Source organism: Oncorhynchus gorbuscha, linkage group LG17 (assembly GCF_021184085.1).
Source record: "Oncorhynchus gorbuscha isolate QuinsamMale2020 ecotype Even-year linkage group LG17, OgorEven_v1.0, whole genome shotgun sequence".
Lineage (NCBI taxonomy): Eukaryota > Metazoa > Chordata > Actinopteri > Salmoniformes > Salmonidae > Oncorhynchus > Oncorhynchus gorbuscha.
Window position 1 is genome coordinate 8,468,778 of NC_060189.1, and position 23,331 is coordinate 8,492,108.

Below are 23,331 nucleotides of genomic sequence, written 5' to 3' on the forward strand. Positions count from 1 at the left end.
AAGTCTAATAAAATTATGGCACGTTCTAAACATAGAATTAGAATACAATAGGATCTCCATGGTTCTAAAGTAGTGTTGTCAATCACAAAGTGGAAAATGTATATTGACCGGAGGTTTGAGTGACAAGTCCTCAAACAAACAAACAAATAAAAGAAAAAGGTTCCTTGTAATATCCAATTCATAAAGAGGTATTGGGGCTTGTTCCATCAAACAAAACTCACCGGTGTCAGTGTCAAAACTGACGGTGGCGTGGAAGCGCTTGCCGTGCTTTAGGATGTCCAGAGTGAGCAGCACTTCGGGGCTCTCCCTCTTCTCCTGGATGCGGTTCAGGGCGCGCTCCAGGTTCAGCCAGAAACTGATCTCCTGCAGGGCCGTCCCAGAGGCCGGGTCACGGTCCAGCTTGGTCACCTGACAGGAAGAGGAGAGTATTCAAAAAACAACCAATTCAGACTAGCCGGAAAACACAAAAACCACAGTAAGAGATGCCAAATGCAACCAGCAAGCCATGGTCATGTTCAGTCGGTGGCAAGCATTTCAAAATGGAGTGAAGCGGGGGAGGTACTAACTTAACGTGTTCAATATAAACTTTATTTTTCTTTGTAAAATGTTTTGCTTGGATGGCCTGCTACTGAACACTACCTGGCACCCAATTTCTCAGACAAGTCATTGTTTCTACCCTCACCTTCTGGATTTCCCGGATCCAACGGTTCACCCCCGACTGCAGCTGGTTGAGGAAGGTGGGGTCCTCCACCTTGTCGCCAAAGTCAGTGACCTTGGGCTTCTCACCACGTTCGTAGCACGCCTTGGCGATGTTGAGGATGATGGGGTGGATGATAAGGCTGATCTCTGGGATTTCGATGTTCTGCTGCAGATGAAGCAGGCCCATCTCCAGCTCTGCAATCTTCTTCTCCACAGAGGGAGCCATCTTGTCGCCATCCCTGGACCAGGACAAAATGGAGCCATTATTAACCCACTGGGTATAAACGAGATGCGCAAAATATGAAAACAAACTATCATGATAGTCCACTTAGTTCCTGGTTTACCTGTCTGCCTTCCCAGATTCACGGATGTAGGACTTGAAGAAGGGAGCAACAGCATTGCTGATGAAAGAGTGCAGCGTCTCGTAGGGAGAATCCTCACTCAGAGTCAACACGCGCACCTGGGTCGATATGGGCTTGTCAGCATCAATCACTCCAGTCCTCTTGATGAAAGCCAGGCTGAAAAACAAAGTTGTAAAATGTCATTATCCACATATGAATAAACAGGGATATAGGCTAGTTGATGTAGTATTATGCAATGTTAGGAACTGTTTCACCACAGTTTGATACAGAAAGGTAACATGTAGGGCAGGCCTATCTAACTGGTAACATAATCCGTCTAACTATCCCTAGGCCCGTCTTAAAATGGAAATCAAATGCCATCACAATCTCAAAATGGATATCACTTGATCTTGCGGTCAAGGATGACTCAGGGCTTAAAACAGACTCAGAGACATGACATTGCCACGAGCGGCTGGGTGAACCAAAGATATTGCAGCCTGCAAGACAACGCACTCACAGAGCGCATGTGCACTCTTCACTCTCCTACAATATGATAGCTTTCCAACAACTGGGAGGGGAATTAGGTTCTCGCTTCACACTCAGTTGTTACGTAATTCTCCCTGATACTGCCATTTACTTCCTGTATCATAAAAGTTCTTGCCTGTTGGACTTAAGCCCATAGTGGATGTCAATGTTGATGTTGTAAGAGATGCACTCCTTTTCTTCCTCTCCTTCATCCCCAACATCCTCTGAGGAGAGAAAAGCAAGAACATCAATCAGTGAAAGCACAGAAGCATTAAAAAAAAAAAAAGGTGTAGGGATTCAGCCTACATTACCTAAAGAACTATGTAACATCCCGAAGAGGAAAGCCCAGTCTATGATATTAAACTACAATTAGAAAATGATTCAAATGAAAGAGTTGCCTAATGTTTTAATGATATACAAATACTTTAAGCAATTAGCCTATTTAAGCCCACACTACAGTTTGTTCTTGGTGCAGACTGACTGCCACAGAGGACTTGAAAATAAAAAGGTAAGTGCTATAAAGTATTGTGTTGGGGCCAAATGTTGGCAGGGCATTCGGGTTGGGCGATGGCTAGAATGATAGCATCCCATCCAAACAGTGGAGGTGGGGGTCAATTTATATCACGCACAGAGGGGTCAATTGGTGGGAAGAAAGCAATATAAAAAGCATAAAGGACACATTGGTTATACTAAAACTGTGATATGGTGCCAAATGTATTTTTAAATTGTTTCTAAAGCCACAAAAACAAATATGCATGAAATAACTGTTCAAAACTGTGTTGGGCCTAGTTATGTTTATCTAATGAAGGCTGCAGAATGAAAACAAATTTAAAAACAAAAACAAATGGTAGGACCATGTTTCTCTTGTCCATAAAAATACCCAGATATCAGTTATATTATTAGCCTACCATTTAAAACTAATATTGTAGCCATCAAGTGTAGGCTATTGTTATTTCATGTTGAACATCTAGGTAAGAGCACCTGTGACATTCTTACACGCAGCTACATTGACATTTTGATTATATATTTTTTTTTAAAGAGCAAGTGACAGGATTTCACTTATTAACTAAAGTAAATCCTCCCTCCCTCACACAAAATAAAATAACAACAGAATTAACACGGCTGATTTAGTGGGAAAGGAAAGCACATAGTCTCCTGTTTGGGAGTTCTTTGATTTGTTTAACACTTTTTTTTGGTTACTTTTTGACGATTCCATGAGTTATTTCATAGTTGTGATGTCTTCACTATTGGTCTAAAACTTTGGCCTGTTAGTGTACACACAGCGGTCTAAGGCACCTGCATCTCAGTGCAAGAGGCGTCACTACAGACCCTGGTTCGAATGCAGGCTGTATCACATCCGGCCGTGATTCGTAGTCCCATAGGGTGGCGCACAAACAACCCGTGCGGGGTGAGCCGGGATAGGACGTCATTGTAAATAAGAATTTGTTCTTAACTGACTTGCCTTGTTTTGTTAAATAAAAAAGTTGCACATACCAAAATGTTATTTTGATGGCATTTACACGTCCCCGTTACCTGTAAAACAATCGAAACCTATTTATTTCACTTACTTGCTGTGCCGTTTCGTTTTTCATTTGTTCAGTCCTTTCTTTCTCAACCAGGATTTCTATAGAACGCCGTTTGGGTCTTTGCGTGTCAAATTAGCTTGTTGACCAATCAGGACCTGGATGACTACACATCACATAATTGAACGCGTTCATTAATTTCTTGCGTAGTTATTACACATTGATTCCACTATCCCTCGTATTTCACAACGATTCATCGATACGTATGCTATGATGCTGGTAGTTGTCTTGCGCACCTACAGCACTGATGAATGCAAACAATGTTCTTCCCCAAAAACGTAGCAAAACGAAATAAATCTGTTTCAGTAGCTAGCTAGTTAGGTGTCATCTAAAATAACCCTAATTTACAAGGCGGTTCCTAGCCACCATAAGGATTAGCCACAATAGTGGACTCAGTGGTTAACCTTCAAAATAAAAGTGACAAGTGATGCAGATGCATACAAATAGTAGAATTATGCCATAATGCTAAACGAGGTTGGAATGTTATATAAAAACAAAAAGACAATTTGTGAATTTGACAAATCTGTTGAAATCACACTGGATTTATTAGACGTTAGAATTGCATTGGGGGCGTACTTACTTCACTGTACAGCGTTACCCCATAATTATGGATCAATGACATGGGGTATCAGTCTACTCAGCGACACCCAGAGAATATTAGCATCGTAGTTCTTATTGCAGGACTCTGAAACAACTGAATTGAGCCACATTTATTGGTCAACCTATGTTGACACGTTTCTGGTTACTACATGATTCCGTGTGTTATTTCATAGTTTTGATGTCTTCACTATTATTCTACAACGTAGAAAATAATAAAAATAAAAACCCTTGAATGAGTAGATGTGTCCAAACCTTTGACTGGTTTATATAAGGTCCCACAGTTAACAGTGCATGTCAGAGCGAAAACCAGGCCATGAGGCCGAAGGAATTGTCCGTAGAGCTCCAGATTGTGTCGAGGCACAGATCTGGGGAAGGGTACCAAAAAAATGTATGCAGCATTTAATGTCCCCAAGAACACAGTGGCCTCCATCATTCTTAAGTTGAAAAAGTTTGGAACCACCAAGACTCTTCCTAGAGCTGGACGATAGCCAAACTGAGCAATCAGGGCAGAAGGGCCTTGGTCAGGGAGTTGACCAAGAACCCCCCGACAGTCACTGACAGAGCTCCAGAGTTCCTCTGTGGAGACGGGAGAACCTTGCAGAAGCACTCCACCAATCAGTCCATTATGGTAGAGTAGCCAAACAGGAGCCACTCCTCAGCAAAGAGCACATGACAGCCCGCTTGGGAGTTCGCGAAAAGGCACCTAAAGGACTCTCAGACCACGAGAAACAAGCTTCTCTGGTCTGATGAAACCAATATTGAACTATTTGGCCTGAATGCCAAGCGTCACGTCCGGAGGAAACCTGGCACCATCCCTATGGTAAAGCATGGTGGTGGCAGCATGCTGTGGGAATGTTTTTTAGCGACAGGGACTGGGAGACTAGTCAGCATCAATAGAAAGGTTTAACAGGGCAAAGTACAAAGAGATCCTTGATGAAAACCAGACGGGGCAAAGGTTCACCTTCCAACAGAACAACGACCCTACGCACACAGAAAAGAGAAAGCAGGAGTAGCTTCATGGCAAGTCTTTGAGTGGCCCCGCCAGTGGCTGGTCTTGAACCCAAGCGAAAATATCTGGAGAGGCCTGAAAAAAGCTGTGCAGCGACGCTCCCCATCCAACCTGACAAAGCTTGAAAGGATGTGCAGTGAAAAATGTGTCATACTCAGGAAGACTCGAGGCTAATATATATATATATATATATAACGCTTAGCCTACTGCAACTTTTATTGATTGACAGTAGCCTATAGGCCCAGTCGGTATGATATAGAACGTCACAGCCCCACCCACCTGAGGGGGAAAACAACATTTGGTTATCCAGGTTACCCCATTGGCTCACAGCAAAAACTTTCTCAAATGCAATTTTGTTGTTGTCTGCTTGTTTTAGTTAACAAAACAGCATTTCAGGAATGTACAGCATTTCTAAAGATCAATTTTCAACATTTGTCGTGCCAATGTAAACAGATTTTTGGATATAAATATGCACATTATCGAACAAAACATACATGTATTGTGTAACATGATGTCCTATGAGTGTCATCTGATGAAGATCAAAGGTTAGTAATTCATTTTATCTATATTTCTGCTTTTTGTGACTCCTATCTTTGGCTGGAAAAATGGCTGTGTTTTTAAGACTTGGCTATGACCTAACATAATCATGTGTTGTGCTTTAGCTGTAAAGCATTTTTTTAATCTGACACGATGGGTAGATTAACAAGATGTTTATCTTTCATTTGCTGTATTGGACATGTTCATGTGTGAAAGTTACATCATTTTTTTTAAAAGGTTTTGAATTTCTCACGCTGCCTTTGCAGCGGAATGTTGTGGAGGGGTTCCGCTAGCAGAACGCCTGCCCTAGAAAAGGTTAATAACAAATTATTATTTACAATGACAGCCTACCCCGGACGACGCGGGGCAAAATTGTGCGCCACCAATCACGGCCGGTTGTGATACAGCCTTACACGGAACCCAAACAGGCTGCGCACGTGCGCCATTGTGCATACATTTATTTTGTCTTCCCACACCAAACGTGATCACGACACACAGGTTAAAATATCAAAACACTCTGAACCAATTATATTAATTTGGGGACAGGTCTAAAAGCATTAAACATATGGCAATTTAGCTAGTTAGCTTGCACTTGCTAGCTAATTTGTCCTATTTAGCTAGCTTGCTGGCGCTAGCTCATTTGTCCTGGGATATAAACATTGAGCTGTTATTTTACCTGAAAGGCACAAGGTCCTCTACTCCTCCAATTAATCCACACTTAAAATGGTCAACCAAATTGTTTCTAGTCATCTCTTCCTTCCAGGACTTTTCTTCTCTTGACTTTATATTGGGATTGGCAACTTTCATACATTTGGTGCATTATTGCCACTGACCTCGTTCATCTTTCAGTCACCCACGTGGGTATAACCAATGATGAAATGGCACGTGGGTACCTGCTTTTATTAACCAATAAGTAGATGGGAGAGGCAGGACTTGCAGCGCAATCTGCGTCAGAAATATAACTGATTTCTATTTTTAGCCCCTGACAAAGCAGACGCTCACGTACGCGACACGAGCAGTGTTGTCAACCTGTTACCGGTGGTGAAATGTTTTCCATACACATAGCTACGTTAAGCCTACTTTGACGCTGGGTCCTCACATCTCCCCTATTCTCCCACACCTAATAACCTGAAGCCACAGCACAGGGTTCTTCTCGCAAGGTATTTTTCATTACATGGGAGCATTGTGAACTGAAGGTTGATTTTTTAAAAACCTGGTTACATGTACATTGAACACAGCAGATTTTTCAGCATGCTTTGCAATTTCTGCATTAAAAAAAACTTTAAAAAAACATTACAAAACAAAAATGTTGACAATTGAGTCATTGGGAAAGAATGTCCCCCCAATTTGTTGGCGTGGTCGAGGCAAATTCCTTCTGTTGAGGTCTATATGGACTAAGGGTATGCGTAGGCCTATAGCCTATTATTTGCCATTTGGTTTGAGTTTGGTTTGGAATTTTCTGACTGCACAATTTATTTTGCATACACTCTGGTCAAGTAAAGCAGAAACGTATAAAGTTTGTTTAAACTTCAAATTTGATTAGTCCATATTGCAATTGTTTGTTCCCCCTCTCATTACTACTATTGTTACTTATTTAGGTGGCTATTGGCAAAAACTGAAATGGAAATCCGTTAGGCAAATATATTAATTTGATGGTTGATCATGAAAGAGTTGATCATAGAAAAAGTCGTATTCAAATCGAATGGCGATTGAGAAATTAAGATTGTTTTACAATAACCAAGACAACTAAATTGAAAAGGCCCATGATCATCCGACATTGGAGGGGAGGGACATGTCAGGCGCTGACATCTCTCCGCTCTCTTTACAATATTTTTATTTTTTATTTAACTAGTTTAGTCACGGTTCTCTTGCATTATGTTAATAGTCTAACTAAAACACACATGTGGTGCCTTGCCAGACTTCGGAGGTGCAGTCAAGTTCAAATATGTTGATGACATCGCGATGTTTTCACCATCGACGATGGCTGTCAAACCTAGTCGATAGATGACGCATTCGTAAAATCGCCCAACCCTACTGAGCGCATGACACTGCTTTCAGAGATGACTCAAATATTTTGTGCTCCCCTCCCTGCAATGTGAGGTCACTCACTGCTGATAGAGATAAAAATCTGCATTGCAGCATTCATACAAATATTCACTTTCTGTCTGTGCATCCCAACCAAGCCTACAGAAAACAAAGTCCAACACTCGAATGGAGACATTTCTACTCATCACTGTAGCCAGATATCTGTGCTGATCATATAGTTATCTAATTTCCTTAGTTAAGTGTGCCACGCCTAGATGATAAAAGGAATATAGACGTGCGTGTGTGTGACTGAAATGGCATTTCTATCTGGCACAGTGGTCTAGGACTAACAGGAGCCTGATTTTCACATGATCCTATAGCTGAGGGCAAAACTATAGAACAACGGAGCCGTTCATTGAACCGCGCATCCACTGTTAACATTATCTGCGTTTGGCAGTCAATACTGCCTTGTATTTTCTATAAGATTTGCACCTCTGACATTTTAACTTAGCTACGTAAACCGCGAGTAAATGCATCGTCCCCTGACGGATGCTGCGGCAGCATGAGTACATTTCATTTGACTGGTTAGATAACGTTAAGATGTAGCCTACGAAGGTGCAGTCTATTAGCTAGCATTTTTATTGATTTTTTTAAACAATTAGCTAGAAATTTCTTAAACGAACTAGCTAGTTAGTTAACTAACTACCTTAGTTGAATCAGACTGACCTTTGAGTGTGCTTCTCTCAACCAGAATGGTGTGAATTTGGGGGTTCGAAAGAAACTTCCTCATTTGCTCTATGGAGCTCTTCTCTTCTAGGGCGGTTTCCAAGGAGGCCGGAGCATCGCCGCCATCTTCCAGGAGCAGAGGGACAAGTTTACGAATATGCTTCTGCAGCACCGCGGCATCAGCAACCGTTTGTACGGCAGTAGACACCTCCATGGTGCCGGAGCTATCGTCGCCCCCGCCACCGTCCGACATTTTCCGAAATAACGACCAACAGTCGGTCGTAGACTGAACAAAGAAACGTCTGGTCAAACCACATCAACTGGTAACGTGTCAATGCGGCGGTACATTCGCTACCCTTCAGATGTATTCATGCAGTGCATGCTGGTATTTGTAGTACCAGATTGACGAATTTGAAGCTTAAAGTCGATGGAAATGTCCCATAAAACTACTACGCTACCCACAATGCAATTCAGACCGGTCTCAACTTTTGTCTGAAGGGGGGGGAAATGGGAGTTGGCTGATAAACTCATATTGTTTTACTGCCTGAAAACTAATAGTAACCTAAACTACATTATTGCCAAACCTTTGTGGTATATTTGGAACAAGAAACAATCCGATTTTCGCGAAAATTCATATGTCCCTGTTATAAAACAATCTTTGAGCAAATGCGGGTTCAGAAAGAGCATTTACAAGGTAATTGTACCACTAGGGGGCGGTATTGCTATTCAATAATGTGTCAGTCACGGTAAAACATTTCAATTAAACTCTTTTAGACATGTTTATATTTATCTAGGCCCCTACTAAATCAAATGTCCTTTCTCTTACTTTCTATTAATATATTTTGATGTGAATAAACTGAAATCCCTGTCGTTTTATGGCATATTACAAATTTAGTACGGACTAGCTTGATATTATAGCCTATCACAGTCTGTCTGACACCCCTATTGAGTTGGCACAAGGTCGTTAAGGATTATGACAGTGCAGTAACCATAGGCAGTGACGGTAAATGAAGTGGAGAGCTGTGTGGATGGATTTTAAAGTCACATGACCGAAGTCAACGACTCAAACCTCTATGGACGAAAACAGAGGTGTGGGCTACTTTTGTCACACGGAGGGATCAGAGGCATTGAGGGAGCGAACGGAGTTTTCAGAAGGACGGGGGGCTCCGACTCCTCGCCTAAAAATGCCGAATAAAGGGAAAAAATATAAGGTGAGTAGGCTAGATGTAAAGATATGATTGAATAACAAAACTGGTAGGATTCATAGGTGAAATAGTCTTATTGGTTATTGAATGAGTCTCTCTCAATTCAATTAAATTCAAAGGGATCTTTATTAGCATGGGAAACATATTGCCAAAGCAAGTGAAATAGATAACAAACCAAAGTTAAATAAACAATCACAAATGAACAGTATAGACATTTAAATGTCATGTTATGGCTATATGCAGTGTTGTAACGATGTGGAAATAGTTAAAGTACAAAAGGGAAAATAAATACATATAAATATGGGTTGTATTTACAATGGTGTGTTCTTCACTGGTTGTCAGTGGTGGAAAAGGAGCTAATAAACTCAGAAAAAAAATTACATCCTTTTTCAGGACCCTGTCTTTCAAATATAATTCTTAAAAATCCAAATAACTTCACAGATATTTATTGTAAAAGGTTTAAACACTGTTTCCCATGCTTGTTCAATGAACCATAAACAATTAATGATCATGCACCTGTGGAACGGTCATTAAGACACTAACAGCTTATAGACAGTAGGCAATTAAGGTCAGTTATAAAAACGTAGGACACTAAAGAGGCCTTTCTAATGACTCTTAAAAACACCAAAAGAAAGATGCCCAGGGTCCCTGACATCACCCGATTGAAATGCTATTAGCGCACACCACCGCTAACTAGCTAGCCATTTCACATCGGTTATACTCACCCCCCTTTTGACCTCCTCCTTTTCCGCAGCAACCAGTGATCCGGGTCAACAGCATCAATGTAACAGTTTAGCTTCCTCCCCTCCCCGGGCTCGAACCAGGAACCCTCTGCACACATCAACAACTGACACCCATGAAGCATCGTGCCACAAAAGCCACAGAGCAAGGGGAACAACAACTTCTGGTCTCAGAGCTAGGGACATCACCGAGTGAAACACTATTAGCGTGCACACCGCTAACTAGCTAGCCATTTCACATCGGTTCCACTCACGTTTTGTCTCACCAGGGGTGATGGTCGGATTTGTGTTTATCGTCGAAGGAATGAGCGTTACACCGAAGCCTGTACTCTGGATTGAGACCGATTTGGAGGTGGAGGGTCCGTCATGGTCTGGGGCAGTGTGTCACAGCATCATCCAACTTAACTTGTTGTCATTGCAGGCAATATCAATGCTGTGCGCTACAGGGAAGACGTCCTCCCTCATGTGGTACACTTCCTGTAGGCTCATCCTGACATGACCCTCCAGCATGACAATGCCACCAGCCATACTGCTCGTTCTGTGCGCGATTTCCGGCAAGACAGAAATGTCAGTGTTCTGCCATGGCCAGCGAAAAGCCCGGATCTCAATCCCATTGAGCACGTCAGGGACCTGTTGGATCGGAGGGTGAGGGCTAGGGCCATTCCCCACAGAAATGTCCGGGAACTTGCAGGTGCCTTGGTGGAAAGGTGCGGTAACATCTCACAGCAAGAACTCGCAAATCTGGTGCAGTCCATGAGGAGGAGATGCACTGGAGTACTTAGTGCAGCTGGTGGCCACACCAGATACTGACTGTTACTTTTGATTTTGACCCCCCCCCTTTGTTCAGGGACACATGTCTGTGGAATATGTTCAGTTTATGTCTCAGTTGTTGAATCTTATGTTCATACAAATATTTACATATGTTAAGTTTGCTGAGAATAAACGCAGTTGACAGTGCTGAGTTTAGTACTACTTGAGTAAAAGTAAAGATACCTTGATAGAAAATTACTCAAGTAAAAGTGAAAGTCCCCCAGTGACATACTACTTGAGTAAAAGTATTTTGATCAGATGCAGTAGGGATGACCAGAGTTGCTCTCTTGATAAGTGTGTGAATTTGACTATTTTCCTGTCCTGCTAAGCATTCAAATGTAACGAGTACTTTTTGATGTCAGGGAAAATATATGGAGTAAAACATACATTATTTTCTTTAGGAATGCACAGATACCCCCCCAAAAACAAGTTAAGAAGTACTTGAAAATATTTTTACTTAAGTACTTTACACCACTGCTGGTTGCCCTTATCTTGTGGCAACAGGTCACAAATGTTGCTACTTTGATGGCACACTGTGGTATTTCACCCAATAAATATGGGAGTTTATCAAAATTGGATTTGTTTTCAAATTCTTTGTGGGACTGTGTAATCTGAAGGAAATATGTGTCTCTAATATGGTCATACATTGGGCAGGAGGTTAGGAGTGCATCTCAGTTTCCACCTCATTTTTTTGGACAGTGTTCACATAGCCTGTCTTCTCTTAAGAGCCAGGTCTACCAACAGCAGCCTCTCTCAATAGCAAGGCTATTTTCTGGATTTTGATAATTAGTGGGTATTGGCCAAATTCTGCTCTGCATGCATTATTTGGTGTTTTACATTGTACACTGTTTTTGCAGAATTCTGCATGCAGAGTCTCAATTGGTGTTTGTCCCATTTTGTGAATTCTTGGTTGTTGAGTGGACCCCAGACCTCACAACCATAAAGGGCAATGTGTTCTCTAACTCTAACTATCTATCTGTCTATCTAACCTGGGCCTACTGTCACTCACACAGTTTGTCTGTATTATGTAGGAATCTTCCAAGCCTGTGAAAGCAAGCAAACCTGGATGCAAAAATGGACATTCCAACTCTGACCATGAGGTAGGAAGCAATCCAACCTGTATTTTCTTAGTTTTGCCACCATACTTAAAAGAAATTTAAAAAAAGTTGGAAAGTACTGATGAACAATGATACTGATGAACCTTTTGATTTGAAAACAGAGTTGGGCCCATCTTTGTTCTGTTCTGTTATATTCTATCTACACCCATCAAGTACTTATCAAGCAATGTGAAAATCAATTGACTTTTACACTCATGTGTGAAACAGACTGCATGGATTCTTCTAAAATAGGCAAAGGAAGTACAAGTACTCAATGAGCCAAGGAATATATGACTTTATCTGGGGTTAGTGGAAAGAACAAACCGGTCTAATGAGAGATGTCATGAATCCTCTTTCACCTTTTTAGAGCCTTCCTAGCTTCAGACTTCTGGCTCTATAAATACACTGTCAGAGTGTTTCCAAAATGGTACCCTATTCCCTATCTAGTGCACAGGGGCATATAAGGCTCTGACCAAAAGTAGTGCACTAAATAGGGAAAATGTGCCATTTGGAACAAAGCCTCAGGGTTCCTCTGGCATGCAGAGTTCTTAGAAAACCTACTAATCAATATTAGTGTTATGCATTGTAAGTGTGTTTTTAATACACTGTCAGTTGATCGACTGCTAGGTACTGACTAGAACTAGACAGTCACGTCTGGCTGTCTACAGTCTATCCGTATGGTCCTACAGTATGGTACTGTAGTATTTATTTAGACTTAAAACATATGTATATCTGCTGAAACAGCATGAGGAAGCAGAGCTAAGTCCCTTGACCAAGAGCCTCTTGTGCTGTATAATTACCACACCAGTGTGAACATGAATACTGATTAGAGGAGAATCGTAGCAGCAAGCCTATTGACTGTTATTACTTTTTATCTGTAGTCACAATGAAGTGATACGATATTGATAAAACACAGTTGTCACTGTTAAACAAATATTATTGTGTATCATATAGCATTTATTGCATAGTAATACTGATTTATATCTGGGGTGTGTTTTGTGGTAATCACTACCTGGAAAATACGTCCAGGATATTGCAGAGGGTGAGATGAGAACAACACTGTCCATATTCATAATTTACACTTCCAGACAACTTTTGAACCTTGAGATAATCAATCAAATTCAAGTTCATGTTTTTTTGGATTATGATAAGGTAAGAAGCAGTACGAAGTCATGTTAGGTGTTTCTGAGTTCTGACGAAGGCCTTGAGGCCGATACGTAAAGCGGAATAAAGAACCGTGATACTAGCAAGAGCAGTGTGCAGGTTTCTTCTTTTTCTCATCTTATTCAATTGTTACCATGCACCTGCAACAAAGATTGCTCAGATGTGTGAGTGCCTTTTGAAAAACCTGAAGAAACCCAACTAGTGTTATATGTTGTTATCTCTTCAGTCATGATGGCAGCAGGGTAGCCTAGTGGTTAGAATGTTGGACTAGTAACCGGAAGGTTGCAAGTTCAAATCCCAGAGCTGACAAGGTACAAATCTGCCATTCTGCCCCTGAACAGGCAGATAACCCACTGTTCCTAGGCTGTCATTGAAAATAAGAATTTGTTTTTAACTGACTTGCCTAGTAAAATAAAGGTAAAATAAAAAAATGGCTGATGTGCTATACTTCATGAGAATGTCCATCGCCACCCCACAAGGCTTTAAAGCTGCATTCAATATTCACCTAATCAAAGTTTGAATGGAGATTATTGGGAAACATATGCTCTCATTTAACAAAGGAACAATATGAGGTGGGGTTTCCAGATTACCTTGTCAATGTTAGCAAGACAGAAGACAGACAGACCGGCAGACAGACAAGACCGGCAGACAGACAGTCAGACAGACAGACAGAATGATGCCACTATCACTGCCTGTACAGCTCTATCAGTTATCTGTCTCTGTGGGACTCCATTACACACCCTGTGTCAACAGAGACCGTATATATACACACACACACACACACACAGCACCTCTGATCAGGTTCCCTCCCAGGGAAACATCTGATTTGGAAGAGGAACATGACCCTTAACCACAACTCCACATCATCATTGACTCCTCCCCGTGGAAACAATTTGGGTAATTGTGATCCCTGGCTTCCTTGGGCAGGAAACTGCTGGCCAGTAACGGGAACCCTCGCTCTGCGACTCTTGTTTCCACAGGGTTCCAATAAGAAGAGCGCGCATCCGCCTAACACCCAGCTGCTGAGGGTGAAACCTGGCTCAAACTCAGCAGTCAAGAGGGAGCGGAGGCTGAGTGCGTCTGTCTTCCCCATCAGCACCAATAGGAAGCTGCAGACGCTGCCTGCTATTAAAGGTACTCTTGAGATGCACATATACAGTACACGTGACCGACTCGGGTGGTTCAAACTCAAGTCTCCGAGTTAACAAGACTGTGTTAGCCCACTGAGCTAAAGCCTAGGTATTAGCTTAGGGAGCCAATGTAAGTCTTCAGGTCTCAAGCAAGGTTACTTATCACAGGAGTGTGGTTCCAAACAAACACTGTCTCTCACTTTCAATATGGCCTCAAAGATGACGTTTTAGAATCGGAGTAGGGAATAGAAGTTAGTGACTCCTCTTAAATATTCACTGTTCTCAGTTTATCATTGTACAGTTCAGTTCAATATGTCTCAAGGGCTCACACATTCTGTGTTTACTGGTAATCACATGCATGACATGAGCGTAGCACCGTTAGTTCTGACCTATTAGGATCAGGGGAGGTTATATTAACAATTCATAGGCTCCTAGGATTCTCATAACCAGCTTTTTAACCTTCAGGACTTAGCGTGCTACATTATTTAGACCATAGCGGATGGCAGTTCATGTCTATCGCCAATGCTAATCATCTGCACTCAACTGTATCTCAAGTCTTATCTTGAAGAAACAGATAGTCCCTAGAGAGGGACTGCACATCATGTCTAGGGTAACAGGGATTCAAATGGAGTCTTGAGACAAAGATCGGTCATTAGTGGGATTGATGCCACTATGGAATCGGCACAGTTAAGGTAAGAGTGTTGACCATGGTTGCTTCTGTGGATCACTCTAGATGGGTCTGTTAGATGACTGAATGTAATATAATCTTGAGCGGCTTCACTGCAGGTAGATTTGTATGTTTTAATATTCAATAATATTAAACAAATTACAAAATAGAGTGCTGATCTAGTATCAGCTGCCCACTTGTTTCTATAATGTTATTCGTATCAGTTTTGCTATTCAGATCATATCTCAGCACACATATGGGCCCTGGGCCCATATCCACAAAGTGTCTCTGAGTAGGAGTGCTGATCTAGGATCAGTTTAGCTTTTTTAGATAAAAATGAATAGATCTGCAATCCTACTCTGAGATGCTTTCGGTATAGGGCCCTGTATTGCTTCTTGGAAATAATTTACCTGAGAAATAGACTCTCCGCAAATCTAGATACAAATCCTTTATTTCCACTGTTTTGTTTCCATTAATTGTTTAAAAAAAAAAAGTTAAATAATTTAAGTATAGATTGTTATGTAATATTCGAGGGAGCAGAGTGACATGATGTACCATTCGACATGCTGCCCACCAACAGTGATTGAAAGGACTGACAGTGATTTTATATTTTGTACAGATACTTGGCAGTTGTTGTTTGGTCTTATGATGCACTCGATGAGATATAGGGGGTTGAGGTTTACACCTTTACATGACTAATTTGTTTACACAGAGCATTACAGACAAGATCGTTTGCTTTCAGAAAAGTATCCTACAGTGCGCTCCCCATTGGGGCCAAACAAATTGGTTAAATCAATGTTGTTTCCACGTCATTTCAGACCAAAAAGTATATGTGATGACGTTGAATGGTAAACTGATTGGATTTGGCAACAAGTCATCAACGTAAGGGAATTTTGTATTTTTGTTTTCATCTGAGCACAGTGGGTCCCTTCTTCTTACCCGCAGAAGAAAGACATTGATTGGTTGAATGACTGATTGATTGACAACAAAGAACCACAAACATAGGTATTACTTTTCTATAGAGGAATTATGTTGATCATATACGATCAACCAGGCACGTTCAAAGCTTAAACCGTGTTTAAACAGTGCTTGGTTCTGTGCCAATATCCATACAATAGCATACTACATAGAATGCAGTGTATTGGCATTAAATTCCAAGTTGTAGCCGATGCTAATATGGATATCAGAGCACAACATCCCCCCAGACCACAAACACAACTCTCCTTCCTACTGATCCAACATTACTAGCATATCTCACTACGTACAGAGAAGCAGTGTATTGGCCATGCATTCTACACTTAGACGCCAGTATGGATATTGTTTTTCTCTTCCAGACAACACAAAGGCATTGGTGTTGTCCTTGGTTTGTTTTGCAGTAACCACTGTAAGCGAAGGTGGGAGCAACCGGAGCATGTCTGAGCAAGCCAAACCTTTTAATGTCATCACACAAATCACACCTGACATGTTTAAGGACTGCACTGTGGTTGTACAGGACTACCCCCCTTCCCCCGCGCATCACTATGTATTGTTGACAGTCCACTATTCCCTGGCAAATAACTTCATTTATCATTTATATGTATGTCATTAGCTATCTGCTAACTAACCGCATCTGATAGGCGAGCAGGGAGCTTCTCTCAAAACATTTGAATACCTACATACCTACAAATGTAAAGTTACAGTATGTCAGACTACAATGGTTTATGTGTTCTTACTTGTTGCAGTACATTCACCCACTTGGCAGGCACCAATGACCCCACTAAACGGATAGGCGTCATAAATCTCTAAATGTTATTCACCTGTGTCGGACGACTTAGAAGTCATATACAGTGGGGCAAAAAAGTATTTAGTCAGCCACCAATTGTGCAAGTTCTCCCACTTAAAAAGATGAGAGGCCTGTAATTTTCATCATAGGTACACTTCAACTATGACAGACAAAATGAGGGGGAAAAAATCCAGAAAATCACATTGCAGGATTTTTAATGAATTTATTTGCAAGTTATGGTGGAAAGTTTACCTGAATTGACTGAACAGCAATGGAATTGACCCCAACCCAGTTTCCAATGGAGCTCACACCCTGTACTGTGTTTCCTCTATTGCAGCAGGTAGGCTGCCTTCCTCTATTGAAGCAGGTAGGCTGCCCTCCTCTATTGCGGCAGGTAGGCTGCCCTCCTCTATTTCAGCAGGTAGGCTGCCCTCCTCTATTTCAGCAGGTAGGCTGCCCTCCTCTATTGCAGCAGGTAGGCTGCCCTCCTCTATTAAAGCAGGTAGGCTGCCCTCTTCTATTTCGGCAGGTAGGCTGCCCTCATCTATTGTGGCTGGTAGACTGCCTTCCTCTATTTCGGCAGGTAGGCTGCCCTCTTCTATTTCGGCAGGTAGGCTGCCCTCCTCTATTGCGGCAGGTAGACTGCCCTCCTCTATTGCGGCAGGTAGGCTGCCCTCCTCTATTGCGGCAGGTAGGCTGCCCTCCTATTGTGGCAGGTAGGCTGCCCTCCTCTATTGTCAGCAGGTAGGCTGCCCTCCTCTATTTCAGCAGGTAGGCTGCCCTCCTCTATTGCAGCAGGTAGGCTGCCCTCCTCTATTGCAGCAGGTAGGCTGCCCTCCTCTATTTCAGCAGGTAGGCTGCCCTCCTCTATTTCAGCAGGTACGCTGCCCTCCTCTATTGTGGCTGGTAGGCTGCCTTCCTCTATTAAAGCAGGTAGGCAGCCCTCCTCTATTTCAGCAGGTAGGCTGCCCTCCTCTATTGTGGCTGGTAGGCTGCCTTCCTCTATTAAAGCAGGTAGGCTGCCCTCTATTGCAGCAGGTAGGCTGCCCTCCTCTATTGTTGCAGGTAGGCTGCCCTCATCTATTTCGGCAGGTAGGCTGCCCTCCTCTATTTCAGCAGGTATGCTGCCCTCCTCTATTGCAGCAGGTAGGCTGCCCTCCTCTATTTCGGCAGGTAGGCTGCCCTCTTCTATTTCGGCAGGTGGGCTGCCCTCCTCTATTGTGGCAGGTAGGCTGCCCTCTTCTATTTCGGCAGGTAGGCTGCCCTCCTCTATTTCTGCAGGTAGGCTGCCCTCCTCTATTTCAGCAGGTAGGCTGCCCTCCTCTATTTCAGCAGGTAGGCTGCCCTCCACTATTTCAGCAGGTACGCTGCCTTCCTCTATTGTGGCTGGTAGGCTGCCTTCCTCTATTAAAGCAGGTAGGCTGCCCTCCTCTATTGCGGCAGGTAGACTGCCCTCCTCTACTGCGGCAGGTAGGCTGCCCTCCTCTATTTCAGCAGGTAGGCTGCCCTCCTCTATTTCAGCAGGTAGGCTGCCCTCTATTGCAGCAGGTAGGCTGCCCTCCTCTATTGCAGCATGTAGGCTGCCCTCCTCTATTGCAGCAGGTAGGCTGCCCTCCTCTATTGTGGCTGGTAGGCTGCCTTCCTCTATTAAAGCAGGTAGGCTGCCCTCTATTGCAGCAGGTAGGCTGCCCTCCTCTATTGTTGCAGGTAGGCTGCCCTCATCTATTTCGGCAGGTAGGCTGCCCTCCTCTATTGCAGCAGGTAGGCTGCCCTCTTCTATTTCGGCAGGTCGGCTGCCCTCATCTATTGTGGTTGGTAGGCTGCCTTCCGCTATTTCGGCAGGTAGGCTGCCCTCTTCTATTTCGGCAGGTAGGCTGCCCTCTTCTATTGTGGCTGGTAGGCTGCCTTCCTCTATTTCGGCAGGTAGGCTGCCCTCCTCTATTGCGGCAGGTAGAATGCCCTCCTCTATTGCGGCAGGTAGGCTGCCCTCCTATTGTGGCAGGTAGGCTGCCCTCCTCTATTGTAGCAGGTAGGCTGCCCTCCTCTATTGCAGCAGGTAGGCTGCCCTCCTCTATTTCAGCAGGTAGGCTGCCCTCCTCTATTTCAGCAGGTAGGCTGCCCTCCTCTATTGTGGCTGGTAGGCTGCCTTCCTCTATTAAAGCAGATAGGCTGCCCTCATCTATTGTGGCTGGTAGGCTGCCTTACTCTATTTCGGCAGGTAGGCTGCCCTCTTCTATTTTGGCAGGTAGGCTGCCCTCATCTATTGTGGCTGGTAGGCTGCCTTCCTCTATTTCGGCAGGTAGGCTGCCCTCTCTATTGCGGCAGGTAGACTGCCCTTCTCTATTGTAGCAGGTAGGCTGCCTTCCTCTATTGCAGCAGGTAGGCTGCCCTCCTCTATTTCAGCAGGTAGGCTGCCCTCCTCTATTGTTGCAGGTAGGCTGCCCTCATCTATTTCGGCAGGTAGGCTGCCCTCCTCTATTTCAGCAGGTATGCTGCCCTCCTCTATTGCAGCAGGTAGGCTGCCCTCCTCTATTTCGGCAGGTAGGCTGCCCTCTTCTATTTCGGCAGGTGGACTGCCCTCCTCTATTGTGGCAGGTAGGCTGCCCTCTTCTATTTCGGCAGGTAGGCTGCCCTCCTCTATTTCTGCAGGTAGGCTGCCCTCCTCTATTTCAGCAGGTAGGCTGCCCTCCTCTATTTCAGCAGGTACGCTGCCCTCCTCTATTGTGGCTGGTAGGCTGCCTTCCTCTATTAAAGCAGGTAGGCTGCCCTCCTCTATTGCGGCAGGTAGACTGCCCTCCTCTATTGCGGCAGGTAGGCTGCCCTCCTATTGTGGCAGGTAGGCTGCCCTCCTCTATTTCAGCAGGTAGGCTGCCCTCCTCTATTGCAGCAGGTAGGCTGCCCTCCTCTATTGCAGCAGGTAGGCTGCCCTCCTCTATTTCAGCAGGTACGCTGCCCTCCTCTATTGTGGCTGGTAGGCTGCCTTCCTCTATTAAAGCAGGTAGGCTGCCCTCCTCTATTTCAGCAGGTACGCTGCCCTCCTCTATTGTGGCTGGTAGGCTGCCTTCCTCTATTAAAGCAGGTAGGCTGCCCTCTATTGCAGCAGGTAGGCTGCCCTCTATTGTTGCAGGTAGGCTGCCCTCATCTTTTTCGGCAGGTAGGCTGCCCTCCTCTATTTCGGCAGGTAGGCTGCCCTCCTCTATTTCGGCAGGTAGGCTGCCCTCCTCTATTTCGGCAGGTAGGCTGCCCTCCTCTATTTCGGCAGGTAGGCTGCCCTCCTCTATTTCGGCAGGTAGGCTGCCCTCCTCTATTTCGGCAGGTAGGCTGCCCTCCTCTATTTCGGCAGGTAGGCTGCCCTCCTCTATTTCGGCAGGTAGGCTGCCCTCCTTTAATAACCTTAAGCCTGGCTCGTAGAGTATAATTAGAAAGAGGTGCAGACCGTTAAGTTCTCTCTTCAGAGATCCATGTGATCCGCAATTATGCTAATTGTCGTTACTCAGTCCTATTCTTGCCTTCTCAGCGCTGCAATCTATGGGTTTTGATTAACAGGTGTATTATTGCTTGGCTACTCATGAAACGTCAGCACTTTAACCTTTTTGGCAAGATAAAACACAGTCCATAAAAACACATCGGACTGTCTTTTCCAGATCAGAAGCAAACAAGACAACACACTGAAAGCATAATGTGCAGGTTGTGGAGGAAAAGTGTTAGTAGGCTGAAACAAGGACGTGATGGAGGCTGAAACAAGGACGTGGTGGAGGCTGAAACAAGGACGTGGTGGAGGCTGAAACAAGGACGTGATGGAGGCTGAAACAAGGACGTGGTTCAGGCTGAAACAAGGACGTGGTGGAGGCTGAAACAAGGACGTGGTGGGGGCTGAAACAAGGACGTGGTGGAGGCTGAAACAAGGACGTGGTGGAGGCTGAAACAAGGACGTGGTGGAGGCTGAAACAAGGACGTGGTGGAGGCTGAAACAAGGACGTGGTGGAGGCTGAAACAAGGACGTGGTGGAGGCTGAAACAAGGACGTGGTGGAGGCTGAAACAAGGACGTGGTGGAGGCTGAAACAAGGACGTGGTGGAGGCTGAAACAAGGACGTGGTGGAGGCTGAAACAAGGACGTGGTTCAGGCTGAAACAAGGACGTGGTGGAGGCTGAAACAAGGACGTGATGGAGGCTGAAACAAGGACGTGATGGAGGCTGAAACAAGGACGTGATGGAGAATGAAACAAGGACAACGACAATTTACTCTTGTCTAGTTACCCTCTCCAACTTCAATGGTCAGTTGGCATTTAATGCCCTGCATGTGAGTTCTCTGCTACTTGGCTCAACTGAAGTTTTCCCACTACTCTTTTCACTTGTGCAGAGAAGACAATGTTTTTTTTTGTGCAGACTAAATAGGGTTTTCTAAAACATATAATGCACCAACAAATAATTTCCATGTTTCATAAGTTATTATTCACTGTCAAACTGTCCTGATGATAACACTTCTGACAGCAGAGCTACATAAAATTGTCAGACTCCAGCCACCCATGTCATAGACTGTTATCTCTGCTACTGCATGGCAAGCAGTACCGATGCACCAAATCTGGAACCAACAGGACCCTGATCACCTTCTTCCCCCAAGCTGTAAGACTGCTAAATAGTTAACCAATAGCTACCCGGAATATCTGCAAATACCCTTTTTGCACTAATCTCTTTTGACTCATCAGATACGCTGTTACTGTTTATTATCTATCCCGTTGCCAAAGCAGCAGCTACTCTTCCTGGGGTCCAACAAAATGAAGGCAGTTTATACAATTGTGTGCCCTCGGGCCCCTTCTCCCCACTACCACATATCTATAGTTGTGTGCGTGTGTGTGTGTGTGTGTGTGTGTGTGTGTGTGTGTGTGTGTGTGTGTGTGTGTGTGTGTGTGTGTGTGTGTGCGTGCGTGCGTGCGCACGTCTGTGTGTGTTTATGTTGCTTCACAGTCCCCGCTGTTCCGTAAAGTTTTTTTTCAATCTGTGTTTTCAATCTAATTTGACTGCTTACGTCAGTTACCTGATGTGGAATAGAGTTCCATGTATTCATGGCTCTATGTAGTACTGTGTGCCTCCCATAGTCTGTTGGACTATGGGAAGACTTGGGGACTGTGAAGAGACCTCTTGCGGCATGTCTTGTGGGGTATGCATGGGTGTCCGAGCTGTGTGCCAGTAGTTTAGACTGACAGCTCGGTGCATTCAACATGTCAATACCTCTCATACATATAAGTAGCGATGAAGTCAATCGCTCCTTCACTTTCAGCCAGGAGAGATTGACATGCATATTATTAATATTAGCTCTCTGTGTACATCAAAGGGCCAGTCGTGCTGCCCTGTTCTGAGGGCCAGCCGTGCTGCCCTGTTCTAAGCCAAATGCAATTTTCCTAAGTCTCTTTTTTTTGTGGCACCTGACCACACGACTGAACAGTAGTCAAGTTGCGACAAAACTAGGGCCTGTAGGACCTGCCTTGTTGATAGTGTTGTTAAAAAGGTAGAAACTAGGGCCTGTAGGACCTGCCTTGTTGATAGTGCTGTTAAGAAGGTGGAAACTAGGGCCCGTAGGACCTGCCTTGTTGATAGTGTTGTTAAAAAGGTAGAAACTAGGGCCTGTAGGACCTGCCTTGTTGATAGTGCTGTTAAGAAGGTGGAAACTAGGGCCCGTAGGACCTGCCTTGTTGATAGTGTTGTTAAGAAGGTAGAAACTAGGGCCTGTAGGACCTGCCTTGTTGATAGTGTTGTTAAGAAGGCAGAGCATCGCTTTATTATAGACAGACTTCTCTCCATCTCAGCTACTAGTGCATCAATATGTTTTGACCATGACAGTTTACAATCTAGTGTTGCTCCAAGCAGTTTAGTCATCTCACCTTGATCAATTTCCACATTATTCATTACAAGATTTAGTTGAGGTTTAGGGTTTAGTGAGTGTTTTGTTCCAAATACAATGCTTTTAGTTTTAGAATTATTTAGGGCTAACTTATTCCTTGCCACCCACTCTGAAACTAACTGCAGCTCTTTGTTGAGTGTTGCAGTCATTTCAGTCGCCGTAGTAGCTGACGTGTATAGTGTTGAGTCATTCGCATACATAGAAACTCTGGCTTAACTCAGTCAGTGGCATGTCGTTAGTCAAAATTCCTGATTCTGATTCTTGATTCTAACTGGATTATATTTGAGAGACTTCCATTAAAGAACATCCTCTGTGTTCTGTTAGACAAGTAACTCTTTATCCACATTATAGCAGGGGGTGTAAAGCCATAACACATATGTTTTTCCAGCAGTAGACTATGATCAATAATGTCAAAAGCTGCACTGAAGTCTAACAAGACAGCCCACACAATCATTCTATCATCAATTTCTCTCAGCCAATCATCAATATCGTCTGCTATTATCCTTAGTAATTTTCCATCCAGATTGTCAGACCCCGGTGGCTTGTCATTGTTGATAGACAACAATAATCTTTTCACCTTTTCCACACTGACTTGACAGAATTCAAAAGTACAATTCTTGTCTTTCGTAATTTGGTCCGATAGACGTGTAGTGTCAGCGTTTGTTGCTGGCATGTCATCCCTAAGTTTGTGTATCTTGCCAATGAAAAGTCATTAAAGTACTTTGCAATATCAGTGGGCTTTGTGATGAATGAGCCATCTGATTCAATGAATGAAGGAGCCGAGTTGGCTTTTTCCCCCAAAATGTCAGTT

General features: G+C 43.8%; 2 protein-coding genes across 5 annotated transcripts in view; one reads left to right on the top strand and one right to left on the bottom strand.

The window, feature by feature from the left end:
* Positions 1-8,392, bottom strand: part of dync1h1 (dynein, cytoplasmic 1, heavy chain 1) — a 48,035-nt gene extending 39,643 nt beyond the window's left edge. For both annotated transcript variants that reach the window (XM_046307728.1, XM_046307727.1), the window contains exons 1-5: positions 8,046-8,392; positions 1,702-1,789; positions 1,044-1,217; positions 683-938; positions 222-408 (exon numbers count right to left, since the gene is read on the bottom strand). In XM_046307728.1, coding sequence (XP_046163684.1) covers positions 222-408; positions 683-938; positions 1,044-1,217; positions 1,702-1,789; positions 8,046-8,298 — 958 coding nt within the window. In that variant the 5' untranslated portion in view covers positions 8,299-8,392. The remainder of the gene's footprint in view (positions 1-221; positions 409-682; positions 939-1,043; positions 1,218-1,701; positions 1,790-8,045) is intronic.
* The window catches only part of LOC124001142 (serine/threonine-protein phosphatase 2A 56 kDa regulatory subunit gamma isoform-like), a 50,713-nt gene continuing 35,046 nt past the window's right edge, over positions 7,665-23,331 (top strand). For 2 of the 3 annotated variants that reach the window (XM_046307730.1, XM_046307729.1), the window contains exons 1-3: positions 7,665-9,256; positions 11,832-11,900; positions 14,042-14,195. In XM_046307730.1, the coding sequence (XP_046163686.1) occupies positions 9,119-9,256; positions 11,832-11,900; positions 14,042-14,195 (361 nt within the window). In that variant the 5' untranslated portion in view covers positions 7,665-9,118. The remainder of the gene's footprint in view (positions 9,257-11,831; positions 11,901-14,041; positions 14,196-23,331) is intronic. The other variant, XM_046307731.1, reaches the window with a different exon arrangement.